The following is an 11,531-nucleotide window of genomic DNA, read 5'->3' as shown; positions in this document are numbered from 1 at the left end:
AAATTCTTAATTCTACTGGACAACGCCTCGTGGAAAACATGAAGACCTTCATTCCACTGGAGAACTTTACCATGCAGAACGTCTCCAATAATCTTATTGCCAGCAATTACCGCAATCAATATGGAGTTTCTATTAACAATCTCCCCATTTTCATGATGGGCGAACGTGGTAGAAAGAACAAGAACAGTAATTATTGCCGATGGTAGACGTGAATCGCGTCTATACCACTTTTGGAGATTGGAACACCCATTCCTCAATGACAATGACGAAAACCAGGTCAGTAGTTATCGCGCCAACTACGTATGGGTAAGCGTGCTTTTGAGCATTTGGTGAACGAGCTTTCGGCACACGAAGAATTCAATCTTGTCGCTCCCAATACTACTCCGATTTATAACCAAGTCGCAACGGCTTTATTTCGGTTGGCTAATTGCCATATCGGATATCGTCAAGCGTATATGCATTTGGGTGTTTCATCAGGTAGTTATACCAACTTCACCACAAGAACACTCAAAGCAATTAAGGATCAACTTGGTCATTTATTGACATGCCCATCAGGACCCTATCAGAGCCAATGCCATTGCTGTCGGTTTTGGGGAGTAGCACTGGGGATTGATTGAATGATGTGATTAGTGCTGTGGATGGTAAGAACTTTATCATTCACCAACCTTCCCCTCCAACCGTGGGTGCTATGTTCAGGGATAGAATGAACAACTATTCCGTGAAGCTTACTGCCGTATGTGGTTCTGCATTACGATTCAGGTATATCAAAGTGGGTGACTCAGGTATTGTAGTATAATGATCTACGATGAAACAATATAAAAGCTAACACAACAATATTTACTTCAGGAAGAACGCATGATGCTGCCGCTTTTCGATCAAGTGATGTAGAGTGAAATTCTTCGCCACCCAGACATTCACTTTCCTGACAACACGTTTATGATTGGTGACTCTGCCTATCCTTTGAGACCCAACTTGATCACACCATTTCCTGAGAGTCAATGCGTGTTAGACAGTCGCAAGCGTACATTCAATCGTTTACATTCATCTACAAGAATGGCGATCGAAAGAGCCTTTGGTGTGTTGGTGGCTCGTTGGAGATTTACTGGCAAGTACATTTACATGTTGGACCAGTTGAAGATCAACGAGATGATTACCGGATGTTGTATTTTACACAATATGTGTATCGACCTTGGTGATACCGGGTTTACCGACCTTGTTCACCTTCAAGATCATAATGCAGCTGTTCCTGAAGATGAAGACTCACCTGATGTAGGCGGTAGTAGCAGAAGGATTACTATTTTTGAGGGATTGATGAGACGTAGAACTAGACGTGGGGCGGCTAGAGGGGGTTGAAGAGCAACTAGAAGTAGAAGTAGAAGAAGAACTAGACTTAGAAATAGAAATAGATAAGTATAGAAACTTTTTGTTTTATCCAATTTTATTTAAATGATATTATCTGTAGAAGGATTGGGAGAAGGGGGATTGTTGTTGCTGGTGGTAGTGGTAGGTGTGGGAGCACGAGTGGCATTGTTGTTTTGAGCAATTGAAGCAGCAAAGAAATCTACCATTCGGGACATGGACAAAGTAGCCTCTCTTACCAACTCAGTATTTTGTCGTCTGTAATCGTTGTTATGATCCAGTTGATTTCGTCGGTATGCATCTTCTTCAACCATACGAACAATATCTGCCTCTCGTTCAGCAGCAATACGTGCACGATCGGTATTCCTTTCTTTAATTATACCAGCACGATCAGCTGCTCTCTCAGCCCGGCTTTGAGCTTCCATTTGGTCCATATGGTTTGGCATAAACCACATTGACACACTTACATTACGTGGACGTCTTGCATTTACCTGAGGAACGACATCCTCATCCTCATCCTCTTCATTATCATTATCGACTTCTGAATGACCACGACTTCTACACAACCAGGTGTAAACTTTAAAATTTCAAGACCATTTTTTTCCCAAAAAAAAAAGTAAAAATAGATATGAAAATTGTTTCCTTTTTGGTTTTGTGGTTTTGTTTACGTTTCCTTGCTGTACAAACAAAACAATAAAATACAAATACAAAATACGAAAATAGTTTTTCTTTAAAATTGCCTTAAAAAGCGAAATTTATTTATATAAAAAATTGGCCCACAAAATCAGAAACCGGCAAAAAGCGCCTGTTTGCCCCTCGGGGCTACGCAGGCCGACCAGGCAGGCTATTCAGCCTTGACAGACAGGGCAGACCACGTAGCCCAGACAGGCCACGTATGACACGTATAGCAGACAGTGAATTCAAGCTAGAAAACCCACGCAAAACTGATTCTGTTTGAGCTGAAGCTACGGAAAAAGGTATTAATGTGATATTCAAGTGTCTGTGGTAGATATTGTACTTACATTTTATCCGTGCTTAAGCAGTATCACGAGCTAATTTATAAAGTGAATAATGTGTTTAGTAAAATGGATAATGATTAATGTTAAAATTATAGTACCTTGTATGAAGCTTTACGCGATATATCTATTGACAAATGAAACGCGTTATGTATTAGTTTAGGATGTAAAATAATCACCAAGATATTACTTACGGTATTTCAAAGAGTAAAGAGCCTCTAAAAAATAAAAAGGCGTTTGTTAGTGATATATTATTACAGGGAAGCACAGTACAGAATAAAGTATACCTTTATAGATACACATCTTGAAAGTAAAAGGGGATAGAAGATTATATTATCGCATAAGTCATGAAAAAGCTACCTTTTTCGCGTTTGACTTTGATTAAATTGACTGTGAGAAAAGAATTAGTAGAATGCCTTATGATAGTATTGTTAAGACAGATGTTCTATGACATACCATTGTTCATAAGCATCATAATATTACAAGCAATAATCACGCGTTTGTGAAGACACGCCACGGTTGAAAAAAAATACGTAAGAGAAAGAAAAGCGACCTAAGAAAGTTGGGTTGCGTGACAAAATATCGTTCCGCAATGACGTTTGTAAATTATTGCACCAATCAAATTGACAGCTTATGTCCGCATAAGCTAAGCATTAAACACATTTTTTGATCTGAACGATATATAAACCAAAGACAATCCCCAGAGTGCACTTTATCAAAATTCTTTATTTATTATAAACAACTTACTTTAATTTTAAAACACTATGAAAAAAACACCTGGAACAAATAAGTTCCGTGCAAAACCTGCTTTACCGCCTCAGGAGCAAACGTGTGTGTTATGTAAATACAGTACAATTAATCGACACTCTTTTAAAGTGCATCAAAGATCAGGACACCACTTAGAACTTCTGGAGGCGATTCAGTCCAATCAAGGATCACTACCTGCCAATGACATCCAACAACAGTAAGTGAGGTCTTCTTCAATTTAAAAATAGTCAGTTTGTACTTATCATTATTATTTTTAGGAATACCTCTGACGAACAACCTACTATCCCGCTAAGCGAATCTCGTAGTTCTGATATGGAGTCCATTGAAAGGTAAAGTTATTTAAGGCTGTTAAATATATTCAAATTACTTACATCAATATACATTAGACCAATCCAACCTGAACGCACTGCCGAACCATTGTCTGAACCTGCAAATGAATTTGATGAAAATCAATATGACGATTATGATGGTGACGGTGATGATGATGGGCGTGATGATGGTGAAGAAGAATTCGATGGTGGTAATGCCTTTGACCATTTCAACAATGATTTTAACAACGGAGGGGAATCTGATGATGATAGCGAATCTAATGAACCTCCCGTTCCTGTTAACGACGTCAACAACGGCTCTAATGGTGATGGTGGTGATGATGGTAATGATGAATATCTTGATTTGAGTGGTGATGTCAACGACAATCCAGCATATCCTTTCAAAAATGAATACATAATGCATGCCCTTCTTTTCTTCAAGTCTGGTAGCTTTAAGTATTCAGAAGTCCAAATCAAATCAGTTCTTGATTTTGGTAAATATATGGCTGAAATTGCAATCAAAGAGTACAGAGCTCAACTAGCTTTGGATCCTTCTGATGTTATTTATGATTTCCGTGGCTATCCCACTCCCCACAGCGTTTCCAGATTTCACAAATCCAAGAAAAGTTGTATACCTTGTTTTCCTCATGCTCCCCATTGTGCGAAAGATGATAACGGCGGACTTCTTGTCGAACCTACTGAACCTGCCACATCAACTAGCGCATCTGGTACTGCTACAGCAGCTGACGCCTCTGCTCCTGCTCCTGCCTCTACCTCTGCTCCTGCCTCTACCTCTGCTCCTGCCAATACCTCTGCTCCTGCCAATACCTCTGCTCCTGCCAATACCTCTGCTCCTGCCACTGATCCTGCTGCAACAACAAATACAACTGCTTCTGCACCCGCTGTTCCTGTTGTTGTCGCATCAAAGCCTGACTTGTTTCTCAATGATGTATCTGAACACTTGCGACTTCTCGTAGGTAATCCCTGTATGTCTGGTTTCCTGTCAGATCTTCCTGATCGAACACCTAACCAACGAATCAAGCTAAGTCAAGGTGAAAAGTGGAATTGTGATAGATTGTTTGAGCATCCCATGATAATTACTGGTCCAAATCTTCAACTCTGGGTATCGGATAAGGTCTCTTTGCTGTCTGAGAGCAATATTCCTCTTCGTGATCGCCATTATTTTAAAGTGGCCAAGATATTCCAAATATCAAAAGTTGTGAACGTTGATTTGTATCCAATTAAACCCGATAATAATCTTGAAATGTGCTGTTTATACGACATCCTTCTCCACTGTCCCATAACCGACCTTGACATCAATAATGTCTTTCGTGCCGAACATGAATCCTTCGATGCATTTACCAGCTTACAACAAATAAATGGTGACGATTATCTTTGTTCTAGAGATGTTGTTGCTAATACTCGATTGATTCGCGCTCATCATGACATGATTGATACTGGTAATAAGTACAAGCGTCCACTGCCCATTAGATCACGTATAAGAAGCATAAATCCCAATTCGCCAAACTACCAGGTCGTTAGAGTAATTCCGTACAACCTTTTCTCTGATGATACCAGTGGTAATTCCACATCAAAATGGAATTGTTTCGATTCGTGGTCGATGAATCCTGCCGCTGTTCCTCTTAGTGTTGCCAATCATTATTTGAATCAATTTTTTATATGTGGATCAAATCGCCATACTGCTATGGAACAGTTGCCTTCCCTTGTCCCCGATTTAAAGAAACTGGAAACTGGTCTGCCGATGTTTGATGCTATTCTCAAGGAAGAAGTCTTTGTTGTTGCTCCTCTTTTGTTTATCAAGGCTGACAATCCTCGTCATGCCGAGGTTTCTTGTTTGAAAGCTTCAACAGCTACTTATCCGTGTAGAAAATGCTTCTGGTGTCGACATGCTGATGCTTTTGATCCTAATAGAATTACCACGGCCGAAGAACACATGTCAGTTCCAAGAGAAAAAGGTCACTGGATGAGTTTATTTCCAAGCGATGACTCGGATAGTACTGATTTCTCGATACGTGTTCGTAACAGACAGGGTGATTATATCATGGTCGAAAACTTGATGGACCTCGGCTTCAAGGAAACTGCTGGCAAAAGGCTTTTGACGTTGTCTTCTTGGGATCCTAGCAAGGATACACCGGTAGAAATTCTGCATGGCCTATGTCTCGGTTTAATCAAATACACGTTCAACAAAGCTGCTGATTGCTTTTTCAACAAGAAGCAGGTTGATCGCATTAGTATTTTGTGTGCAAAGTATGGGTCTAAGGCTTTTACCAATTTGTCGACGCATCTCAAAGGATACAAAAGCTTTCTTGGAAGAGACTTCAAACTTATGATTCAGATGCTCCCAATTGTTCTCAGAGTTGCTCGTGACCACATTGATTTCCTCAACCTTCGTAATGATCAATTCCACCGAATGGATAACGTTATTAGTACTTTTGATAAGCTTGGTGAGCTTTGCTCATTGTGTTATAACTGTGAAATACATACCAACTTTTCTGCCTATCTCGATTTATTGCGTCAATCCGTTGATGATACTGTTATTGCTCTGGATAACCTTGATCGTACCGTTGTTCCCAGTAACCGACGTACTCGTGGAGAGCCAGCAACAGCAACGACAACTGCATCAGTGCCCAGTCAAACTACTTCTGAAGAGATCTATGGTCTTTCTGGTGAACAATCTAATGGTGCTACGATTCCATACGCCAAAACTGGTGGTCCATTGTGTAATCGTTTAAAGACTCATTTGATAGTCCATTTGGTAGAGGATTGTCTTCGATTTGCTTCTCCTGTGCTTCTCGCAACTGAAAAGAACGAGCAATTCAACAAACACATTAGGGCAATTGTCATGAAGACCAACAAACAAAACCCTTCTCGTGATTTGGCTCTTATTAACGGTCGTGAGGTAATGCTGAGAAGTATTGCGATGGGTCTTGTTTGGGATAACGGTATGAAAACTCGTGGTAGTCTGGTCAAAGCGTGGTTCGATAGGTACAGTGAGGACATGTACTATTCTGCTAATCGGGAATTCGGCAGTACTGAATATATTGCTGGAAAGAAGATTGCTTTAACATGACGGCTATTCTCGATGTTGACTTGGATTCTCTTGGGGCGCGTCGTCTGCTTGGAAAGGTGGTAAAACTTCGCGGCGATCAGGCTATTGTTGAGGTGTATGAACTTGTTCCCAGGCCAGCCTTCGTGATTCACGATGACAGTAGCCTCATTTCTGTCTATCAAGCTGACGAAGGTGGTAATCTCCTCACCAAGAAAACTGAAGAAATCTTGGACTTGCTGAAGTATAAACTGACTGTGGTGGAATTACTTGACATGTCTCAGGAAACTGAGATTGACACTGTCAAATATTCTCTTATCAACAAGTGCAAGTTCGGTACTTTCTGGTGGCTCCATAACACTAATCGTTATTTCAAAATTTTAGAAAATGAAAGAAACTAATCATTTTGTTTTTTTTTACATGTCATTTTTTCAAAAAAATAAAAGTCTCTTCCATTTTGTTATCCAATAAAAATGCTTAGCTGCACGAATCGCTATCCTGACCCCCATAAAAGACGCTAAAGTAGTTTTCAAGGTGCACAAAACCTTCATTCAGTTGTTTATTTCATAACATCTGGCCTTCAATCACGTATTTTGTTTTTTCGCCCAATCGCAAAGTTTTATTTTTTTAAAAAAAATTCTGACACGGGAATTTACTTTTTGGTGCAGAATTTAAGAAATATTTAAAGTTTTCAACTGGTTGTGTAGTGGCATAATCACCACGGTTGTCCACAGTTTCTCTGGAATGGGAGCTGTATGTAACAGGCGGGTTTGTAGTTGGCATTGGTATTGTTGCCTGCTCCATCAAATCATGAAACTCCCAGTGTTGAAGAGGTGCACTACCAGTAGAATTAGCATCGTCTCGTCTGCTTCGATACTTAGCATGAAGAGCATGCCATTTAGTGGTCATGGCACAGATGTCTCTTCGGCCATTGACGGCTGCGTTGTCATTGAAGGCTTTTTCTGTCTTTTGGATTAAAGCTCCTTTGCCTCACTTGAGCTAGTCAAACCCGCTTCAACAAGATACGCAGGAAAAATTTCAATCAATACATGTGTGCTTGGTGAATCCCAGTTAAGGTTGGTGTTAGGCTCTGGTACGGAATCGGCAGCAGAAACTGGATCAGCAGCAGGAGGAGGAGCTTGCTCGGTAGCAGGAACAGGACCAGCAGAAGGAACAGGACCAGCAGAAGGAACATGTTCGGAAGATGGTGCAGGTACAGAAGAAGGGGTAGGTACAGGTACGTCAGTGGGAATCTGTGCAGCAAACGGAGGGTTTACTCTGGGTCGGCCTCTTACCACAGGAGGGTTTGGGCGTTGGCCATTGATGAAGTCAGCACTTGAATAATTTTGGAAACTCATATCTGTAAAATAAAATAGAGATGGTAAAAAAAAAGTAAATCGATCAAAATAAAAGGCTCTTATTGAAAAATAAAACAACATTCGTGATTTCAGTAATCGGATTTGGACATTAAATAATCTGATAGAAGGTTTTTGGGGCCTGCAGATTTTAATTCTTCGTTTGGAGAATTCGGAATTTTTAGCACTGAAAATATTCAATTTTGTTATTAATCGTCCATATATATTATTAAAATTTTAAAAGATTCTATTTGGAAAAACTGTAACCTTTCACAAAAAAAAAAAAAATTAATGTCCTTAATCGGGATCTTTAAAAAATAGTTTGATGTGCTTGCGAGGGCCCTTAAGCTATTAAAACTATTTGCACATCTTTATAAATTGTTTTCCACTTTTAAGAAATATTTTTTTATCCTTGTCTTGTAGTGCCTTTTTTCTAACAGCTTTCGGCTTCAGACGAAATTAATTTTTTTTGTTTCTATAAATTTTGTTAGCGGCGTAAGAAACGGTTGTTTAGCAATCTGTAGAATGTACGATGTTTAAAAATGTGTCAGAAAAATAATATTTGTTGATATTGTTATTTTCTTGGTTTAATAGTGAGGAATTATCTTTAATACCTCATCCATTAATTTTCCCTTTGCTGGATACGTATTTCAAGTGTATTTCACTTCTTTCGATGGTCTAGAAATTTAGGATTGACGGCTTTTGGGGTTTCTATCGTGTTACCACTAACTTTTTGAACTCATGATTACCCTTTCAAATATTTGAACATATACTTGGAATACACAGCGGCAAATTTGTATCGTACTCCTTACTAAATGTTATGTTTTAAGGTAAAGTAAAATTATAAAAAGACTACCGGAGTAGTTTGAGACTGTTTATAAGATTGTCTTTTAATAATAAACGAAATGTACCAGTATTTATATAAAAGACTGTCGGCTGTGTTCATGTCTCAAGCGCTGTCTTGAAGTTGTCCTAGATCAACCAAAAATGTATACAATTATTACATAGTACTACTTTAGTCTTGTTCTAATAAATCTGAAGTTTTTTTAAATCTCCTTGCTTTAAACAATATTTTAATTATTTCTCAGACGTACTAAATTGGACTTGCGCTGTAATATCCTTATAGTTCTTACTATGACATTTATTGTAAAGCTTATATCACAAATGCTATCAGCATGGATAAACCTTTGTCAGCTCTAATATGGCTATATTCTTGCTAGGTCACCACACACTCCTCGGGTATTGTAGTCATGTCTATTTAATTCTATTTCTGTATTCAAGATCTTATCTGTTTTTTCTTTTTTTTTGAATTAAACTTTTTCTACTCTCATCCATTTTATATATGTTAATACTAATTGATATAATGCCTGTTTCTTTGGTCCTCACCTTAATAATTATTCTGTTCCGCTCTTGCCCCGCTCCACTCCTCACCGGCCCACTAATTTGAACAAGTCGTCTTGATTAATTCTGTTTATAGCTCCGTTAATTACACCATTACTTAAAGCAGTCTCCAAAGCAATGATACGATTAGAGCAGCATTGGACGAAATAAAAATGTGATAGACTAAAAAATGTGTGACATGTTTGGGATAAAAAATATTCCAGTAAAGGTTATAAAAAAGAAGAGTTTAACATCTTATAAGAGTGATAATAGCTTATACATTTTTTATGAAGCGCTTTTAACCAGATCAATAACTTAATAATAACAAAAGACAGAAAATAGAAAATGTTCCCAAAGTGTCCCTATGATATGAGTATGTGATGTCGTTACAAAATACAATAACCTCAAACAGTTAGGATAGTTTAGAGGTCACCTGTACATATATTTTTGAAATACAACGCACGTTTAAGGACGTTCCGATATGATTTGCGACTTATCTTATATGTGAAATTAACTAAGATAATTCCCACTACAAGCTTAGAATGCTTGAACCATTTTTGAACCGTTTCCAATTACTTATAATCTATTTAGGTTGTTATTTAAACGTAATCAGTGAACCCGTAAGTGTCGGATCAGTATTGATAACTACCAGAATTCCCTGAAGTATCGCATAACAACGGATAGCGGACCGGATTACCCTGAATTCAACGGATTTTGAGGGATAACGGACCGGAGTACCCTAAAGTCAACGGATTGGCAGGGATAACGGACCGGAGTACCCTGAAATCAACGGATTTTGAGGGATAACGGACCAGAGTACTCAAACCTATTGGATCTTGACGGATAACGGACTAGAATTCTCAGATTTGTATGATTTAGGCTGCTGACATGAAACAAAATATATTGAGATCTTAAATAGGAGATGTACTAATACAGACAAGCTCCGTTTTTTTTTTTAAAAAATGTTTTTTTATCAATATTTTTTTCCTAAATTGAATTCTGTCAAAAATAATGTTGTCATATTTTTTTATTATTAATCTATTATTAATCTACCGCTTAAAAATGACAAATTTGTGGGCATGGAATGTGAAGCCTCCAGAAATAAACGGTCCTAAAATGGACTACTAAAATGCCAAAATACAAAATAAAATTTTTATTACTGTTTCCTTACACAACCAAGTGTAAGCTTTAAAATTTCAAGACCATTTTTTTCCCAAAAAAAAAGTAAAAATAGATATGAAAAGTGTTTCCTTTTTGGTTTTGGGGTTTTGTTTACGTTTCCTTGCTGTACAAATAAAACAATAAAATACAAATACAAAACACGAAAATAGTTTTTTTTTAAAATTGCCTTAAAAAGCGAAATTTATTTATATAAAAAATTGGCCCACAAAATCAGAAACCGGCAGAAAGCGCCTGTTTGCCCATCGGGGCTACGCAGGCCGACCAGGCAGGCTATTCAGCCTTGACAGACAGGGCAGACCACGTAGCCCAGACAGGCCACGTATGACACGTATAGCAGACAGTGAATTCAAGCTAGAAAACCCACGCAAAACTGATTCTGTTTGAGCTGAAGCTACGGAAAAAGGTATTAATGTGATATTCAAGTGTCTGTGGTAGATGTTGTACTTACATTTTATCCGTGCTTAAGCAGTATCACGAGCTAATTTATAAAGTGAATAATGTGTTTAGTAAAACGGATAATGATTAACATTAAAATTATAGTACCTTGTACGAAGCTTTACGCTATATATCTTATGACAAATGAAACGCGTTATGTATTAGTTTAGGATGTGAAATAATCACCAAGATATTAATTACGGTATTTCAAAGAGAAAAGAGACTCTAAAAAAATAAAAAGGCGTTTGTTAATGATATATTATTACAGGGAAGCACAGTACAGAATAAAGTATACCTTTATAGATACACATCCTGAAAGTAAAAGGGATAGAAGATTATATTATTGCATAAGTCCTGAAATAGCTACCTTTTTCGCGTTTGACTTTGATTAAATTGACTGTGAGAGAAGAATTAGTAGAATACCTTATGATAGTATTGTTAAGACATATGTTCTATGACATACCATTGTTCATAAGCATCATAATATTACAAGCAATAATCACGCGTTTGTGAAGACACGCCACGGTTAAAAACAAATACGTAAGAGAAAGAAAAGCGACCTAAGAAAGTTGGGTTGCGTGACAAAATATCGTTCCGCAATGACGTTTGTAAATTATTGCACCAATCAAATTGACAGCTTATGTCCGCATAAGCTAAGCAT

The 11,531-nt window shown here is 37.9% G+C and overlaps 1 protein-coding gene across 1 annotated transcript; it reads left to right on the top strand.

The window, feature by feature from the left end:
• Positions 1–2,924: 2,924 nt before the first annotated feature.
• EV154DRAFT_534784 (uncharacterized protein) lies at positions 2,925–7,000 on the top strand. Its single transcript, XM_051604045.1, has 5 exons — positions 2,925–3,339; positions 3,401–3,472; positions 3,530–5,690; positions 5,733–6,501; positions 6,528–7,000. Exons 1-5 carry the CDS (start codon positions 3,140–3,142, stop codon positions 6,917–6,919), a joined length of 3,594 nt encoding a protein of 1,197 aa, XP_051449871.1. The 5' UTR covers positions 2,925–3,139; the 3' UTR covers positions 6,920–7,000.
• The last annotated feature ends 4,531 nt before the right edge of the window (positions 7,001–11,531 follow it).

Source organism: Mucor mucedo (assembly GCF_025094135.1).
Source record: "Mucor mucedo strain NRRL 3635 chromosome Unknown EV154scaffold_370, whole genome shotgun sequence".
Taxonomy (NCBI): Eukaryota; Fungi; Mucoromycota; class Mucoromycetes; order Mucorales; family Mucoraceae; genus Mucor; species Mucor mucedo.
Note: the sequence above shows the minus strand (reverse complement) of the source record. Positions and strands in the feature narration are given on the sequence as shown.

Bases quoted from the DNA above. Each gene is read 5' to 3' on its own strand.
- EV154DRAFT_534784 (XM_051604045.1), top strand. From the start codon at position 3,140: ATGAAAAAAACACCTGGAACAAATAAGTTCCGTGCAAAACCTGCTTTA. The intron at 5,691-5,732 runs GTTGATCGCATT...TATGGGTCTAAG, and splicing joins GCTTTTTCAACAAGAAGCAG to GCTTTTACCAATTTGTCGAC. The intron at 6,502-6,527 runs GTACTGAATATA...GCTGGAAAGAAG, and splicing joins TGCTAATCGGGAATTCGGCA to ATTGCTTTAACATGACGGCT.